Source organism: Trachypithecus francoisi, unplaced genomic scaffold, assembly GCF_009764315.1.
Source record: "Trachypithecus francoisi isolate TF-2019V2 unplaced genomic scaffold, Tfra_2.0 Lachesis_group5, whole genome shotgun sequence".
Taxonomy (NCBI): domain Eukaryota; kingdom Metazoa; phylum Chordata; class Mammalia; order Primates; family Cercopithecidae; genus Trachypithecus; species Trachypithecus francoisi.
In genome coordinates this window covers 57,854,132-57,872,641 of record NW_022681470.1, presented here as the reverse complement: position 1 = coordinate 57,872,641, position 18,510 = coordinate 57,854,132, and the positions used below count along the sequence as shown (strand labels likewise).

Below are 18,510 nucleotides of genomic sequence, written 5' to 3'. Positions count from 1 at the left end.
TCAGCCGTGGCCATGGCCTTCCAGCCCTGAACAAATGATCAGGGTCCCTGACATGGTAACACCCACCTTACTGGGCAAACTTCTGCCTGCGACCTGCGCATGGAGATGGCTGAGGTCCTTCCCTGTGGACAGGAACAGAGAAATGTTGGCCTTCTGCACAGACAGGCCTCAGGATGCAGAATGCCAGAGCCTCAGAGCCCAGCCAGTTGAGCAGGGCTCCCCTGGGGAGGGATCCTGGGAATTCCCTTCCCAACCCTGTTACTGAGTCACCATGCTTCTAGGAGAGAGGTGTTGCCCTTTGCTGAGCCTCAGGCATCCTCTCTTCTGTAAAGTGGCCATTGGCTTCTCAGGTTCTTCACAATTCTCTCCATCTGTGACTTTGTTAGTGAATTCTTTGTAGCCTGGGACCCTCCTCCGGGAGTGGAGGCAGACTGGTGTTCTAGTGTTCTAGACAGTGTTTCTCAAACTCTAACTGCAAAAAAATCACCTAGGAATCTTGTTGAAATGCTGATTCTGTTTCAGCTGGTCCAAATCAGATAGGGCAGGGTCGGAGTTCCACATCGAACAGGCTTCCAGGTGGTGCCCATGCTGCTGGTTGGAGGATTATGCTTTGAGTACCTAGGTTCTAGACAGAGTCCTGCTTCTTCCAATGCCCATGCCTACAGGAATGGGACACCCGTTCCTGTGGAGGCAAGATGGAAAAAGAGGGACCAGCAATGGAGTTCAGACATTTCTAAAGAGTTGGAGCCATCTTGGGCAAACCATGTTTCCACTCTGTGAATCTTGTATAAACCCAGTACAAAGCCACATTCCACCCATTCACTATCAACCAACATTAAACATGGCTGACCAGTGAGCCACAGGTAGCCATGGGCCCATGCTGTGTGTTGGGCCCACTCACCATAGAGAAAGGACTTGCCTGAGCCCACTGCACTTCCCATCTGGGGGCCGATGCCACTCCTCCTACAGATCCCAGCCCTTGGTGTGGGATCCTCCTGAGGGTGTTGTCAGGCTCAGCAGACCCCTGAGAACTTTCTGATTTGGCTTCCACTTTGGGTTTTCTAACTCAGGGGTCTCCCAGACAAGTCAGAGGAGGAGAAGTCCACAATGGCCAAGAAGCTGGAGCAGAAACCCAAGGGTGAAGGCATCCCCACCACTGCCAAGGTGAGCACCTCGTGGGGATGTTAGAGGCAGGCTGGGGGCTCTTCCAGTCCCATGGTTCCCCTCGTACCACAGAGTACAGTGGGATAGGTTGGGGAGGTAGGAGAGTTATCAGCCAGGTGAGGGCATTTCCCTGTGTCTGACTGGAGGGAGAGCCAATGAATCCATCTCCAGAGACTCCTGCACTGAGAAGCACAGACCTCCCAATCTGGGAGCCAGACTTCTCCAGCATAGCAGCTTCCACTCCAGACCAAGGAGTTACCTCCTCTCCTTGACACCCACTGTTCCACTGACAGGCCCAGACTGGCTTCCACCATTGCTAGCCCCATCCTGCTTGTTCCCATCTGGCTCTGCTCACCATTCCTGAAAACTGAGGAACTGGAGTTCAAAAAGTCAGGGAACCAGGCCCAGAGGGGCTGGAGGTCCTGGCCTGGGAAGTTCAACTCTCTTTTGGAGAACCAAGCAGTGGGTGTGTGAAGATAGAGTCAGACAGGCTAGGGCCGGCTCAGGCCTTGCCCCATGGGAGCTTGTGCAAATTGTCTGGCTTTGTTGGGCCTGGCCTCTCATTTGTAAAATGGGGTGATCATAATATTCCCTGTCCCTTAGCCTGTAGGGATGATTAAGTGAGCTGAACGCTAATAGGCTCTCCAGTATATGCTCAATGAGGGGAAACCGCAACTTCTTTTTCATTGTTATAGTCATTGTGTTCCTTCCTACAGCTGAAAATTGATGAGTTTGAATCTAATGTCAATGAGGTGAAGGATCCCTATCCCTCAGCTGACTTCCCAGGTGAGGATGCTGGAGACTGGACTGGAGTGGGGTGCTGGGGTAAAGTAGGGGTGTGCCGGTCCTGAATTCTCCCCGTGGGCAGTCTCTTGTGTGTCCCTACCTGGACTCCTCCATGTGGAGATCAGAACACTGGAAACATCCTTCTGTGCAAATAAGCCATCTGCCAGCTTGTCTCTCCCAACAATGCACACAACAGAAAAACCCATAAATTTTATTTTCATGTAACTCAGCAAGTATTTATTGAGTGTGTGGGTATACAAGTCTTCCCTGCCAGTCATGCAGAATGGATCATACATGAGGACACACCTATCTATGTAGTAATGAGGCAGATTACTCACTATCCAGTGTCCAGTAGGACTGGGGGCTGGAAGGATACAGGGATGAATAGAACCATGACAGGCAGTGTGGGTAAGTTCAAGAAGAGGAGACAATGGTGGGGTAGGGAGACCATGGATAAGAAACAACCGTGGATAAACCACAAACATCTCATAAATGCAAATAACCAGTAACTGCTGCAGAAATTCCGTTTATCTGGACCAAGAAGAGGACAAGCAGAACCAGGCTGGATTAATCTTACCAGGCCACCTGGCAGAGCCCTGGGGTCCAAGAACTCTCTGAGTCCTGGGTCCTTTGGAGCACCAGGTCAGTGGGGCAATTTTAGGTCTATTTGTCCCATCAGCTGATCAGCTACTTTTGTGTCTACTTATGGAATCAGCTGATTAACATCTGTTTGCTCCGGTGATTCTAAACTCCAGGGGGACTTTTGTGTTCCACACAGCACAGTGTTTGGCTCAGAGGAGGCCTCAATAAATTGAATTAATGAATGAATGCATGAAAGAAGTTTGCAAAGTGAAGTATGGGGAGAACGGAGCTGGTAGAAGTAAGACTAATGAAATTTCTTCAAATATCCACCAGCAATGAATATTTGTGTTTTAGAATAACTCATTTTGAGTTGTTTCATCTAACAGTTACCACCTATTAGATGGGAGTGACTGGTGTGCAGGTGAGATAGTGGCTGACAGGAAATCTGAGGTCAGGGAAAGGGAAGGGGCTGCAAAGAAATGAGGAAGGGAGGGGTAGAGGAGGTATGGGCTGGGCAGCAGGAAGAGAGTCTTACCAAGGGGACTGAATGTGTTTATATCCTGCTTCTTTCTAAAAGTTAGTTTGAAATGGCTTACAGCAAAAGATATGTGCAACGAAATTAACAAACTGGGCATAGGCAGAGGAAGTAAGAAGATGGGGGAAGGATACAAATACACTAAGAATTAACAGTCTCTTCATATTAAGCATGAAATGTGTCTCTGGGGTCTGTGGCAGGCTGGGCAAGACAGGAGCTGTCAAGTTAGGCCACTCATTCTGAGGAACAAGAGTTTTAACTTCTCGGGGGAACAGAAAAATTGGAATGTGACTTGGTGGATTTGAGAACCCCTACAGGTGGCCATGATGGAGACAGTAGAATCCAGTAGCTCTTGGCTTCCCTCAAGGCCTCTGCCAGGGGCCAATAGGGGTAGGGAGGAGGTAGCTGTCAGGGGAGGGAACCAATAGAAACCCCAGCTTCGTAGTGCCCCCAGCATCTGATCACAGGATTCTCCCACCCTAGGAGCTGAGGATTTCAGGTACTCAACTTCCTCATGAGGTCATGAGACCCAGTGAATGTGCTTGGAATGTCTGTCTCTTCCTCTATCCCCTGCTCCCATCCCCTGTACCTGGTGTGGTCCTGGGGACTGGGTGAAGCTCAAGAAATTCTGATTGCTTTTTTCCATGCTGGAAGCTTCTCTGTGAAGTTACTATTTTTTAAAATCCTAGCCCAGGAGAGGATCACAGAGTCCTTTTATTTCAACAACCCTCCTGCCCCTTGTCGGTTTCACAAATTGGAAAGCTGAGGCTGACGAAGGGCACAGACCTTCCCAGCACTGCACAGCAAGTTAGATGCAGAGCCGGAACTAGGACCCAAGTCTCCTCTTCTGAAGCACCGTTTCCCACTCCATCCCCCAGCCTATGGATATTTGAGGCGGTGTGGATTGAGCCTTGAGACACAAGATGCAGCCACAAAGTTACTGGGGCTTGCTCCTAGCCCCACTTCTGGAAGGTTGTGAGCCTCCCTTACCTATCCTTGACAGCTCAAATCTGCTCACTGTGAAGAAAAGGAGATGCCCGGGCTGGACTCTGCCAAAGCCCTAGAGTCCCAAGTCAGCCCGGTACCACCTTGCTTACCAGCTGCAGGGGCTCCTAGGAGGGCTCTGAGCACAGAAGCCAAGGGCATAGCAAAGCATAGGAAGACACCCCTAATTCCTCCGTTTCTCCCCACAGGTGACGACGAGGAAGATGAGCCCGAGATCCCACTGAGCCCCCGACCACGCCCCCTGGCTGAGCTGCAGCTGAAAGAGAAGGCCGTGCCCATTCCAGAAGCCAGTTCCTTCTTCATTTTCAGCCCCACCAATAAGTAGGTGCCCCTTGGCTGCTGTGGGGGTGATTGATGAGGCTCTCATCTGCTTCCCTTCCCTGGTAAAACCGCCATCTGACTCCATGCCTACAGTTATACTATGAGAAACTCAGTGTTTTAGCTTAAGATCTTCTGCCCTGTTTAAAATGCTAGTATATCTGGGAAAAGTAATGCTTTAAACCTTACCAGTTATTTGCACCTAAGAGGGACCTGTTTATTGATTCCTTTCTGAGAGAATAGCTTTAGACAGGACAAGGGGGAGAGAGCAAGGGAAGCTATAGTTTTTATGGGCTTCATAATTTTACACCTTTAAACTACACACAGGTCATAGTCTCTGTGGAGTTTCATCTGTCTGCCTCATGGCTAGAGACCAGCCTGTCCCATTTTCATCTGATGGGAAACCTCAGGGTGGTGCCATAATTGCAGGAAGGGGCAGGTGGTGGGAGGGGCTTGGCTGGGAGGTAGAACTAAGGCTTTAGAAACAGAATGAGGGGTCAGGGCCCCCTGTGTGTCCAGCCAGAGGACCCCGCAGGTGCAGGGCTGCACTTCTCTACTGGCCAGGGAGGAGCAGGAGGTGTGTCCCACGTCCCTCTGCAGGACAGAGGCTGACGAGGCCAGAGCCTCCAGCAGCTCACAGCTCCCCTGCCCTCCCTACCTTGCCCCACCAGGATCCGTGTCCTGTGTCACCGCATCGTCAATGCCACCTGGTTCACCAACTTCATCCTGCTCTTCATCCTGCTCAGCAGCGCTGCACTGGCTGCGGAAGACCCCATCCGGGCTGATTCCATGAGAAATCAGGTGATGGGCCTCACCCTCTCTGCTGCTCAGCACCCCTGCCCCCTCCAGCCTCAGCCTGGTGCCCAGGGTTCAGCTGTATCCTCTCTGTGGCGACAGGCATCAGAGTTTCTTAGAGTTCAATTTATCAGGGCTAGGACTGCCCACTCCACTCCTTCTGAACGGCACAGGCTGGGGCACAGACTGGCTCTGACTGCCTGCTTTGATGTTGCTGCTGCTGCTGATACTTTTGCCCCTTCCTCTTTTCACTGGCTGCTCCCTTCCCTGCCCTGTCCCCAGATCCTTAAACACTTTGACATCGGGTTCACCGCTGTCTTCACTGTGGAGATTGTCCTCAAGGTGAGTGAGGCTGTGGGGCAGCCCTGGGGAGGGAGTTTCCCTGATGTGGTTCCAGCTTACACACACTGAACTCGGGGGCTGGAGAGAAGTGGAAAAGAGGTGGAGAGTGGCAGAAAAGACTCACGGGACCCAGCATACCGGGCAGACCCATAGGTGTCTGGGTGGTGGGCTGGAGAGCGAAGCCCAGCCAGCCTGTGGCTCCCCTATCCACAGAGTACAGCCCATGTCTTGAAGCCTCAGGCATTTTTCTTTTTAGACGTAGTCTCGCTCTGTCACCAGGCTGGAGTGCAGTGGCGCTATCTCAGCTCACTGTAACCTCCGCCTCCTGGGTTCAAGCGATTCTCCTGCCTCAGCCTCTCAAGTAGCTGGGACTACAGGCGCATGCCACTGCACCCAGCTAATTTTTTGTATTTTTAGCAGAGACAGGGTTTCACAACATTGGCCAGGACGGTCTTGATATCCTGACCTTGTGATTTGCCCGCCTCAGCCTCCCAAAGTGCTGGGATTACAGGCGTGAGCCACTGCGCCCGGGCCAAACTCCGGCATTTTTCTTCCATACAGTTAGTTTAAGAGCAGACCTGGTGGCCGGGCGCAGTGACTCACGCCTGTAATCCCAGCCCTTTGGGAGGCCAAGGTGGGCGGATCACCTGAGGTCAAGAGTTTGAGACCCACCTGGCCAACATGGCGAAACCCCGTCTCTACTAAAAGTACAAAAATTAGCCAGGCATGGTGGTGAGCACCTGTAATCCCAACTACTCGGGAGGCTGAGGCAGGAGAATCACTCGAACCCCAGGAGGTGGAGGTTGCAGTGAGCTGAGATCGTGCCTCTGCACTCCAGCCTGGGTGATGTGAGAGACTCCATCTCAAAAAAAAAAAACAAAAACCTGAGCAGAGCTGGGGAGCTGTGTGATTTGTTGTTCCTAGACCTCTGTTACCAGCAACTGGAAAGGCCTTTTCCTTCAAGAGTCCCCAGAGAAGTGACTGCTGCCCTGAACTGGATTCCTGGCAGCTCTGCCCTATCATGCCTTTTCCACACCTTACCCACAGCATATCACTGCTCACCCATTCCCAACACAGATGCACGGAGTTCCAGCCATCCTGGGGGTGGTGGGCTCTGGGGGCAGAGGGAGGACCCGTGTAACTGAAACCCAGTAGCCCTAGTGTGTACATTCACAAACTAAGAGAGGAGAGGCTAGCAGAGCCCCAGGAATAGGTTCAGAGCAGGCTGTGGTGTGAAATCAGGACAGTACCTTATTTCAGGGCTTCTACTATTGAAGGAATTGAATAGAGGGAGATGGTGGCTTTCTCGAGGTCAAGAAGTCTGTGGAGTTTGGGGCATGAGAGCCAGACCCTGAAGTTGGACAGGCCTTCACTGGGTGGAGATAGCTAGAGCAGCCTAGGACAGACGGTAGCAAGTGCATTATAAGAAGATTTGGAGACATTGCCAGAGAGGACAAAGTGGCCCCTTTGGGCTGGGATATATTGCACATACAGGGAGGCCTGGGTGCTGAGTCTGAGAAGGCAAATTAAGACAAAATCATATAGGTCCTTGAATGCTGGGAAAGGTTTCAGCCCTGTTTGATTTTAAGGGCATAATGCATTTGTGCAAAGGCCTGGGAGATTATTAGAGAATATATCAAAGAAACTGAGAGGGGAGCAAGAAGGCAGGTGCTGGGAAGGAGATGGAGAGGGAGGAGAGAGGGCCCAGGACCCCTGGAGACTTGGAGGGCTTGTTCAGCCTGATTCAGAAAGCCACAAGGCAGAAGGGATTGCCCAAAAAGCTTTCCAGGAAGGAGGAGAAATTTTATGTCATAAAGGAGACAGTGGGGCCAGGGCGTCCCACTCTGTGGCCCCATGGGAAAGGAGATGGTTCAACCCAGGGTTCCCTATGGCATGTGAAGACAGAGACTTCTGGCCCAGCTGCCCATGGGAAGTCCCCAAGCTTCAACACTGTGAGCAGAGGTAGGAAATGCATTTAGGCCACTGCAAGGAGTTGAGTGAAATATAGAGATTTCTGGAAGATTATTGCCTCAGTAAGTGCTCTCCTGAGCAGAGGCGAGAAGCCCTTGTCTGTGGGAGACAGGCCCGTTCCCCAAGCTCCTCCACCCAGGCTGCTGCCTCTGTCTCCCCAGATGACGACCTATGGAGCCTTCCTGCACAAAGGTTCCTTCTGCCGCAATTACTTCAACATGCTGGACCTGCTGGTGGTGGCCGTGTCCCTCATCTCCATGGGACTTGAGTGAGCAGCGTCAAGGACCAGCCCTGGACACTGACCACCCTCTACTCTGTGCCAGGGCTTTGTAATGGGAGGCCCACCCACGTTGGTGGGCCCCTGCCACAAGAGGAGGGTCTCTCAGGGCCTCTGATGGGGGCAGGGGTCCTGTGGGTTGTCACCAGCTGGAGTGTGAGTTGCCACCAGCGAAGTGGGCAGCACTCTGTTCTGGAGACTGGCAGGGGATGCAGAGAGGAGGAAGTGGTCCCTCCCTCCCCGACCCTGCGGAGAGCACAACCCCTGCCTTCAGGGTGCTCACTGTCTGATGGGAGGGACGGAGCCTCTAGCCACCCACAGGAGAAGGCTGTATTCTGCTTCATGACACACCCATGAGAACACAGTCCAGACAGCAGGGGTGGCTGTGCCCTGGAGTAGGGCACACACTCACAACTGGAGGAAATGGAAGGGGAAGATGGGAGGGTTTTCAGGCAGAAAGGCAGCTGGTGTGGAGGGCGGGATATGACTAGAGGCTCCACTGCAGACCAGGCTGGCTGGAGCAGGCTGCCCTCAGACCCCGCACCATTGCCACCCCCCCAGGTCCAGCGCCATCTCCGTGGTGAAGATCCTGAGGGTTCTGAGGGTACTCCGACCACTCAGAGCCATCAACAGAGCCAAGGGGTTGAAGGTGAGAGAGGGCCTGGGCATGAGCCCCGGAGAGGGATGGGAGGGGTTACAGGGGCCTCCTGACTCCAGAAACTTCAGCCCAGCCATGGCTGGGACCCCTGTCCCATCTGCCTGGCCAGATAGAGGTGAGGATGAGGCTGGGGTAGCCATGCTTCCCCACCAGCCTCTCCCCGCCTCCAACTCATCAGGAGGCAGCAAGTCTTGCACTCCTGAGGTTTCCTCAGCTGGGCTAGCGAGGTTACAGTGAGTGCACCCCCAGCCCCCATTGGCCCGTCTCTCCCCAGCATGTGGTGCAGTGCATGTTCGTGGCCATCAGCACCATCGGGAACATCGTGCTGGTCACTACCCTCCTACAGTTCATGTTTGCCTGCATCGGCGTCCAGCTCTTCAAGGTGAGGCCCTGCCTGCGCAAGCAGCTCCCGCTCCCACTCCCAGCCCTAGCGCCCACTCTCAAGCAAAAGGAGCCCCAAATTGTAAAAACAGATGTCTTTGAATGCAGTTTTTCATACGAGAATATTTTATTTTGAAAAATAGATCTTCACCACACCAAGCACGTAAGTCTGCAGAAAACCAGTAAGACATCATTACATTTAAATAGCACCTTGAGTTCCACAAAAGCAGCCCGATGATAATCTCAGAAACAGTCAATGGGCTTCTAACACTACTGAAATGGTAGCAGAGGGTCATGTGTCTATTGAGTTGAAATTAAAATACAATTCAAGCACCATCTCTTAAAGCTATTGTCATGAACTTAGAATTCTATCAAACAAAACAAGAAAACGGTTAGTTTGATGTCCATCTTCTAAATATGACTATGAAACTTCAGTCTATAAATACAACTCTCCTAAATCAAACTTTTAAGAGGCAGCCATCTTTCAGTGATGGTCGATAACTTTAAGAGATCAATAAGCTAAAATGAAAACCTGACAGCAACTATCTTAAGCTCTTCAAAAAATTAAATACACAAGCAACACAACACATTGAGACTCAAAGTGAATTTGCTTCAATTGAATGCACAGAGTTTTGAGGCTAATATATGGCAAGTCCAGATCCGGTTTCCTCAGTGACATCCATTCCGGGCCTCTGTGGTTCTGCTGACCACCACTGCCATTGTGCCATTGTATCTGCTCTCTCCCTGCCCCTGCATGGCTTCTCCTTGGGGAGGAAGGCCCCTCCTCCCAGAGCCCTGCAGCCATTCCTCTCCCTTCCCACCCTTGCCCACTTCCTCCCATCCTGCCAGGCCTGTCTGTGCCAAGCATACGCCCTATCCCAGACCCACACTCCACCTCCGTCAGTGCAGCTGGGCTGCGGCAGCCCATCTTCCCTGCTGGTATGTCTGGCATCATTCACATCTACCGGGAGCTCCTAAGGCTGAGAGTTCATCATCTCACATCTGGAGCCAACCTTATTCTTTTCTCACTTTCTTTTTTTTTTTTTTTTTGAGACGGAGTCTTGCTCTGTCGCCCGGGCTGGAGTGCAGTGGCCGGATCTCAGCTCACTGCAAGCTCCCCCTCCCGGGTTTACGCCATTCTCCTGCCTCAGCCTCCGGAGTAGCTCGGACTACAGGCGCCCGCCACCTCATCCGGCTAGTTTTTTGTATTTTTAGTAGGGACGGGGTTTCACCGTGTTAGCCAGGATGGTCTCGATCTTCTGACCTCGTGATCCGCCCATCTCGGCCTCCCAAAGTGCTGGGATTACAGGCTTGAGTCTTTTCTCACTTTCTTAGGAGAATACAGCTGTTCAGTTCCTCTCTAGGAATCAGCCCTACAAAGATGTCCCTCCCGCAGAACCCTGATTTCCAGATGTCTCTGGCCCTCAGATCATTTGCAGGACAGAGAAATTGATTTCTGAGTATATACCAACACCTTTGACACTTCCTGCATGACCCAGCTGCTCCTCCTACCACCAAAGCACAATCTTTCAAAGTCATGATTACATAACCTCAGTCAGTCTTAGACAGGCAATGGCATCATCTTACAATCATTCATTCATTCAACAAACATGTACAGAGCATGTTTTCCGTACATGAGCCAGGGCCTCTGCTAGAGCTGAGGGCCTTACAAGCCAAATCCTCCTGGAGGGCAGGGAACAGGCTTTGAGAGAAACAGCAGCGTGAAGCTCCCAGAGGACCTTCGGGAGTAACAGGTCTTGTTGGTCCCTGTCCTGGAGGGATGGGAGGGATGGGAGTGTTTATCGTGTCTGGCCACTCTGCCAGCTGCATGTGGCCTTCTCCCCCTGGCCCAGCTGAGGGCTGTCCACCTCCTGCCCCCCAGCCCCTTCCTCTGCCAGGCTTGGGTCCCCAGAATCCCCTGAGGGCAGAGTCTGTGTCTGCCTCATCCCTTCATCTGGCCCCCTGCCCAGGGGCTGGTGCAGACGAGGCCCACCAGACACGCTCCCTGAAGGAATGAATGAGCCGCTGCCCTCCCTTTGGCTTCCACGTCCCTTCCAGACAAGCAAGAGCAATTGCCTGTCAACACCCAACTCTCGCCATGCTTTAATCTCTCATTAAAAGACCCCCAGCTCCTGCCTTCCAGGAAGTCCTAGAAGCATAACACTCCCAACTGGCATTTGATGTTGCATTTGACTCCGTGGAAGCTTGCCACGTGCATTCCATGTTATAGCAGAGAGTCGAACTTTGCTTTCCATAGTAAATTGGGCATTTGGTGTTAAGTGCCCAGACTCTGCCCAGTGGCAGCTCTATCCACTCCCTGCTTACCCCCCAGTACCACCTGCCTCACCTTCACCCTCTGCTCCAGCAACTATAAAAAGGGCATGTAATAGGAACAGCACAGACCTGTGTGGCAGGGGCAGTGGGGGGCAATGTCCAGCTGTGTCTTTAGCTAGTGCTGTATCCTTGGCTGAGGCAGTTTCCCTATCTGAGTCTTTGAATGAACTGCACCAGAATCCGTGGATCTCAAGCCTGATTTAGCCTCCTTAAGACCTAGCCACCCTGCTGGGCATGGTGGCTCACGCCTGTAATCCCAACACTTTGGGAAGCCGAGGTGGGCAGATTACTTGAGGTTGGGAGTTCAAAACCAGCCTGGCCAATATGGTGAAACCCCTTCTCACTAAAAATACAAAAATTAGCTGGGCATGATGGCACATACCTGTAACCCCAGGTACTCAGGAGGCTGAGGCAGGAGAATTGCTTGAATCGGGGAGGCGGAGATTGCAGTGAGCCGAGATCATACCACTGCACTCTTGCCTAAGTGACAGAGTGAGTTTAAAAAAAAAAAAAGACCTAGCTATCCACTACTTTCATTCAAACATATTGTTCAGGGGTTCAATCTGTGACACAGATAAAAGGAGCAACTGCTTTGGCCAAAGTCAGTGCAGAGGAGCACAGAGCCCCCCTACACAGGCCTTGGGCTAGGACATGGGACCCCGCTTGACTCTGAGACAAGTTGAGTCATCAGAGCCCAGCTGGGCTCCAACTCTGCGGCTCCCGCCCCACTGGCAGGAGGATGGAGGTGGGAGGTAGGCAGCCCCTCCCCCTTGTTCCATAATGGGAGACCGCAGAAGGCCTTCTGCAGCAGTAGGGGAGGTGAGGGGCTCAGAGGCTCAGCTCCCCAATGGAGGGGCAGGGGCAGAGCTGCACTCATGTACATCCCCTCAGCCCATCGGGGTACTCAGTAAATGCCCCTCTGAGGCACTGCCTTCTTGGTCTTGGCAGCATCTAGGCTGGGTGGGAAAGCCCTGGGCGAGCTATGGGAATGGACGATGGTGAAGAAAGGAGACTGCTCTGGGGTCCTGCCCCAAGGGCGAGTTCACGCCTCTGAGAGGAAGAGATCCTTTTTCCAGATGCTTGCCTTCCCTCCCTGCTTCCACTGTTCACTCCTAGTGCCCACTTTTCTATCCTGTTTCCATGACAACATGCCTCCCTCCTTCCCTCCCTCCTTCTCCTGGCTGCAGGGGAAGTTCTTCAGGTGCACCGACTTGTCCAAGATGACAGAGGAGGAGTGCAGGTACACGGGGCAGGGAGCACGGCGGGATGGTCACAGGGCAGGGAGCACTGTGGGACAGTCATGGGGCAGGGAGCACAGCGGGATGGTCACAGGGCAAGGAGCACTGTGGGACAGTCACAGGGCAGGGAGAGCAGCGGGACCGTCATGGGCAGAGAGTGTGGCAGGACGGTCATGGGGCAGGGAGCACTGCGGGATGGTCACAGGGCAGGGAGAGCAGGGGGACAGTCACGGGGCAGGGAGAGCAGTGGGACAGTCAAGGGCAGAGAGCACGGCGGGAGGGTCACAGGGCAGGGAGCACTGTGGGACAGTCACGGGGCAGGGAGCATGGCGGGATGGTCACAGGGCAGGGAGCACTGTGGGATGGTCACGGGGCAGGGGATTGTGTGTTGGTGGATGATGGCCCTGCAAGCTGGAAACAGGGGAAGCTCAGCCGTTAGGCCTAGGAGGGATGCTCACAGAGGCCCCTTTCCTCGGGCTTGCCCAGCGATGTCCCCTCAGGTCCCAGATCCAGACCTTCATTTCTCCTGCACACCCCACACCCAGGGCCCAGAGGGTGTGGGTGGGGCAAGGCAGCCCAGCCGTGCCCTGTGGAGTGACTGGGCCTCACTGCCACAGGGGCTACTACTACGTGTACAAGGATGGGGACCCCACGCAGATAGAGCTGCGTCGCCGTGAGTGGGTACACAGCGACTTCCACTTCGACAATGTGCTCTCAGCCATGATGTCCCTCTTCACGGTCTCCACCTTCGAGGGATGGCCTCAGTGAGTGGGGGCTGGGGCCTAGGTCCCTCATGGGCATGGTCAGGTAAGACCAGGCAGCCAGCCTGCCCTTCTGCAGCCCCCATGGTGCTACTGCTATCTGTGGCAGGTGCCCAACAAACCCACCAACTCTCTGATGGTTTGATGGTATGTTGACTGGTCACTCCAAAGTAGGCCTGACCAGGGCGCTCTGACAAAATGTACTCAGTCCCCCATAGGTGTATGCCTCTCTGCCCGCAGGGCAGATTGTTAATACTGATTGACTAGGGATAGATGGGGCAACCTCTGGAAAGGCAGGGCCATTCCAGGATTAGGTCTGGTCTTTCCTGGCCCCGTCCTAACTCCTGTCCCATAACTTGACTGTTGAGAAGGTTCCCTTGGCTCTCTACAACCAGTGGGATAAGGCCCATCCTTCCCAGCCTGACTCTCTGCCTTGTCACCCCGCCCAGCCTGTCCTCTCTTCTCTGCTCACCCCCAGGCTGCTGTACAAGGCCATAGACTCCAATGAGGAGGACGTGGGTCCCATCTACAACAACCGTGTGGAGATGGCCATCTTCTTCATCATCTACATCATCCTCATTGCTTTCTTCATGATGAACATCTTCGTGGGCTTCGTCATTGTCACCTTCCAGGAGCAGGGAGAGACTGAGTACAAGAACTGTGAGCTGGACAAGAACCAGGTGCCTGGCCACCTGCCAGAGGTGGAGGGCAGAGCTCCAGCAGGCATCCTTCTGACCCGAGCCCTAGGTCCAACCAGGGAAGAGAGGTCTAAGGGTGACCCCAGAACCGCATTTGATGTCAAGCCCTGGCCTCCATGCACCCTACCCTATCTCCAACCTGAAGCAATACAAGTTGGTAGAGTGGGTCTTCTCATGGAACCTCATGATGCCCAGAGAAAGGAAGCCCTTCAGACCCCCAGGCTAGTCTAGAGCACCCATGGGAATGGGCTGTGATAACTCAAGGGGAGCCCAAGAGCCCAACAGGATTCTTCCCCTAAACAGTGCAGAGTCCTCAGCCACAGCCCCTGGCCACAGCTGCTACTGACTTGCCCGTCAAGCCCATGGATGTGGGTGTGGAGAGGGTGGGAGGGGCCTCTTGGTGCTGACCTGTCCTGTTGTGTGTGTTGCAGCGCCAATGTGTACAGTATGCCCTGAAGGCCCGCCCACTGAGGTGCTACATTCCCAAAAACCCATGCCAGTACCAGGTGTGGTACGTTGTCACCTCCTCCTACTTTGAATACCTGATGTTTGCCCTCATCATGCTCAACACCATCTGCCTTGGCATGCAGGTAAGGGCTCCTGAGGAGACAAATGTCTGATCAGACTGGGACCTGGGCCTTGGGTAGGGCAGGGTGAGTAGGGCAGGATAGCCCAGATTCCCCCCAGCAGACATTTCCTGTGTACTGTGTGCTGAGGCGCTACATGGAATACAGAAGTTAACTGTACCCAAGCCTTGACACCAGGCACTTATAGCTTATTAAGGAGGTAATTCGAGCATAAAAATAGTATGGTAATTCTGCAAACAGGAGATAGCTATCACAGAAGGAGGAGAAAGTGTGGGAAGTAGAAAGTGCTTTCTCTGTTTTTCTTCTGCTGTTGCAAATCTGGATGGTTGAGTTGGCTGGAATCTTGGCTCTGGTCCCAAGAAAAATGGATTTAGTATTTGCAAAACAGGTGTCTCTCTTGGGAGTTGAGCACCCTTTATAGACAATATCATAATTAGCAGCATCGTTATCAAGCCTTGGTTAAGCATCTGATTCCTTAAGCCCTGTATAAATAGGATGGTGCAGCTAGGCTTCCTGCTCGTAAAAGCCTGAGACACACTCAATGATAAGAACACACACTGCAGGCCGGGCGCGGTGGCTCACGCCTGTAATCCCAGCACTTTGGAAGGCCGAGGCGGGTGGATCACGAGATCAGGATATCGAGACCATCCTGGCCAATATGGTGAAAGCCCGTCTCTACTAAAACTACAAAAAAATTAGCCAGGCGTGGTGGCGGGCGCCTGTAGTCCCAGCTACTCAGGAGGCTGAGGCAGGAGAATGGTGTGAACCCAGGAGGCGGAGCTTGCAGTGAGTCGAGATCGTGCCACTGCACTCCAGCCTGGGCGACAGAGCGAGACTCCGCCTCAAAAAAAAAAAAAAAGAACACACACTGCTAGGTCATGATGATATGGAAAGACAATCACTGAGCCAGGAGGCCGAGGTAGCAGAAGATCATCAGCACTGGCTTGTGTTTGGGGCTGAGTCAGGCAGCAGAACTGGGCAGTCCTGCCGAGGCAGGGCAGGGTGGAGGCAGTCATCAGATCCTCCCAAACTACCTGGAAGGTTTTGTGGAAGAGGTAGAATTTCATCCACTTTCTAATAAAAGGGTCAGAGATCCCTGGGAAAACTTACAAGGAAGTAGATTTAAGGAGGGTCATAGTGGTGGGTAACAGGGGCCTCACCATCATGCCTCACCATCACTGGGGGTGGTGTGCAGACACAGGAAGCTTGGTGAGCTCTCGGTTTCCCACTAGTAGCCAGTGATAACACGGACTGTGGAACCCAGGGGTCTTCTTTCCTAGTCCTATACCCAAATGACTAAACAGAACCTGTCACAGAGCCCTGCCTGGACAACCTCCCATCCTGGACCTCCCAGATCAGATATGTAAATGAGCTCTGGCCTTGCAGCCCTGCATGTAAATGAACGCACTCGACAGGACTTGGAATTGGAGCCCCCTCCCCTCCTGTGTTACCTCTTTTGTGGTGGTGGGGTAGGGGGAGGATGATCGTAAAATTTGGTGGAACTCAGGGGATTGCTAAAGCAGCTTCTAGTTTTCTGAGCTAAAACAAGGTGAGCAGGGGGCCCAAGAAAGGGTTGGGGCCTGCCCAGGAAGAGGCAGGGACTCTGGGAAGGCAATCTACAGGGTGGGCAAACCTGGCCCCCCTGACCCACTGCTCCTGTGTCCCCTCCACAGCACTACAACCAGTCAGAGCAGATGAACCACATTTCAGACATCCTCAATGTGGCCTTCACTATCATCTTCACCCTGGAGATGATCCTCAAGCTCATGGCCTTCAAGGCCAGGGTAAGTGTGGGGGCTGCAGGGCCAGTTAAGAAGCTGCTGCTGGGCGGGGGGGCTTTCCAGTGGAACATCCACCTCATCCCTCATCCTATCAGGGCCACTTTGCCCAGCACTTCTGCTCCCAACTTGCTCACCCCTTTGCCCACTTCCACCTTCAGACACAGGGCAGGCAAATCTTCGTACAGCCAGAATTGACCGATGACAGAAAGACTCTGGGTGCCTCTTCCTTTGAGCTTCTCTTACATTCTCGCCTGCCCTGAAGTTTCTGAAGAACAGGCCCAGGGCTGGGGGAAAATCTTGCCTTGTCTCTATGATTCTCAAGTCCATTCCCACAGTTCCCAGCACAGCCCTGTCAGTTCTGCACTGTCAAGCCCCAGACAGGATGTTCAGTGGGGTTCAGGGGATGAAAGATATCTCTATATGGACCAGGACCCCAAATCCTGAGTTCCCAACGATTCTCACCTCCCCCCCACCCACTGCTTTCTGCTCTGGAGGAGGGGAAATAAAGAGCAAAGGGTAGAGGAGGGTTGGCGTGTGGGAGCCCACTGGAGCACCAGTGGGAGGTGGAGTCACAGGCACCCCACCTTGACCTGACCCACAGCTCCACATTAACTCGAGTGGGACACTGTCCTCTGCTAGCAGCCAGAGTTCCTTTCTCCCAAAGCTCACCCCCTGGCTCTTCCATCCTTTTCCCTCCCAGGGTTACTTTGGAGACCCCTGGAATGTGTTTGACTTCCTGATTGTCATTGGCAGCATCATTGATGTCATCCTCAGCGAGATCGACGTGAGTATCAGGCAGGCAGAGCCATCACTAGGGTGGGTCCAAGAGCATGTGTTCAGTCCACAGATATTTGTGGGGTGCACACTGTGTGTGCAACATGGAACCCCAGGGGTTAAAAAGATGGAATGACAAGTCATGGCTTCTCCCCTCAAGGGACTATCATCCTGCTGGGCGGAGAGATAACTCAGATACCAGGGAGACACAATGGGTGTACCTACTACACTATCAAAGGCAAGAGCTGTAATGGAAAGGAAAGGCATCTCTGAGTGGGGTGGTCAGAGAAGGCTTCATGGAGGTGGTGCCATCTGCCTGAAGGAAAGGGAGGTGGTGACTGGAGCTGGAGAGGAGAGCAAGCACCTCAGGCAGGGCTATTGTAGGAGAGGCACAGAGCAGGAAATGCAAAGAAGGTTCAGGGCATGCTGAGTGGTCCAGTTTATCGAAGCATAAGAACATGCAGACAGGAGAACAGAGAGGGCAAGGCTGGAGAGCTAAGCGGTAAGAGGAGGCTTCAGCTTTATGGAGCAGGCAGTGGGAAGTCACTAAAGGTTTTTAAACAGGGCAGTGGGAGGACTAGAGTCCTACTTCTTTTTTAAAAATATGTTTTTGGAATATACAGATGGGGTCTCGCCGTGTTGTCCAGGCTGGTCTCCAATTCCTGGGCTCAAGTGATCCACCTGCCTCAGCCTCCCAAAGTGCTGGGATTACAGGTGTGAGCCACCACGCTGAGCCCTTAGAGCTCTGCTTCTAAAAAGCTAACCTGGAGGTGAGCGGCAGGAAGTCAGAATGACTAAAATTAAGAGACCCAGTTAGAAGACTCGCTCATTTATTTCTCAAATATGTACTGAGCACCTCCCGTGTGCCAGGCTAGGTTCTTGCTGCTGAGATATTGCAGTGAACAAAATTGTGGAACAAACTGGCAATAAATAAATCAATCCCTAATACGACAGGTATGACAAATACGTAGTATTATACAGAAACATAAAGGGAAATAGGGGCTTAGAGTGGAAGAGAATGGAAGGGTGGTGTCCATATGATACTGTAGCAGTGACCTGAAGAAAGCAAGGACATGAGCCATGCCAGAACGGGGGCCAGAGTGTTGGCAGAACAGGACGCCAGTGCAAAGGCCCTGCAGCAGGATGGTGCTTGCTGAGTTGGAGGAAGAGCAGGAGGCTCTTATAGCTGGAGGAGAGAGTGGTGGAGATGAGGTAAGAGAGAGAAGGCAAGGGCCAAATCATCTAGGCCCTTGAAGGCCACGGTTACGATCTTGAATTTTATTCTGAGGGAGACGAGAGCCCTTTGGAGGGTTTAAGTGTGAACAGACTTTAGTTCTAAAACAATCACTGTGGGTGCTGTGTTGTGAACAAGCTAAACTGCAGGGGTCACGAGGGCTGAGCCAGTGAGCGCAGTCAGGCGGTTCCCGCAGTGATCCAGGTGAGAGGTGATGGGGGCCGGGGCTGGCTGTGGAGGCCGTGAGAAGGGATCCGTGTCTGGATCTATTTTGAAGGTTGAACTAACA

The 18,510-nt window shown here is 52.9% G+C and overlaps 1 protein-coding gene across 2 annotated transcripts in view; it reads left to right on the top strand.

The window, feature by feature from the left end:
- CACNA1S (calcium voltage-gated channel subunit alpha1 S) overlaps window positions 1-18,510 on the top strand; it is a 74,329-nt gene that overhangs the window by 38,471 nt on the left and 17,348 nt on the right. For both annotated transcript variants that reach the window (XM_033200742.1, XM_033200741.1), the window contains exons 15-28: window positions 1,071-1,164; window positions 1,881-1,950; window positions 4,261-4,393; window positions 5,062-5,191; window positions 5,468-5,527; window positions 7,660-7,766; window positions 8,337-8,424; window positions 8,708-8,815; window positions 12,336-12,388; window positions 13,004-13,150; window positions 13,626-13,827; window positions 14,277-14,435; window positions 16,106-16,216; window positions 16,914-16,997. In XM_033200742.1, coding sequence (XP_033056633.1) covers window positions 1,071-1,164; window positions 1,881-1,950; window positions 4,261-4,393; window positions 5,062-5,191; window positions 5,468-5,527; window positions 7,660-7,766; window positions 8,337-8,424; window positions 8,708-8,815; window positions 12,336-12,388; window positions 13,004-13,150; window positions 13,626-13,827; window positions 14,277-14,435; window positions 16,106-16,216; window positions 16,914-16,997 — 1,546 coding nt within the window. The remainder of the gene's footprint in view (window positions 1-1,070; window positions 1,165-1,880; window positions 1,951-4,260; window positions 4,394-5,061; window positions 5,192-5,467; window positions 5,528-7,659; window positions 7,767-8,336; window positions 8,425-8,707; window positions 8,816-12,335; window positions 12,389-13,003; window positions 13,151-13,625; window positions 13,828-14,276; window positions 14,436-16,105; window positions 16,217-16,913; window positions 16,998-18,510) is intronic.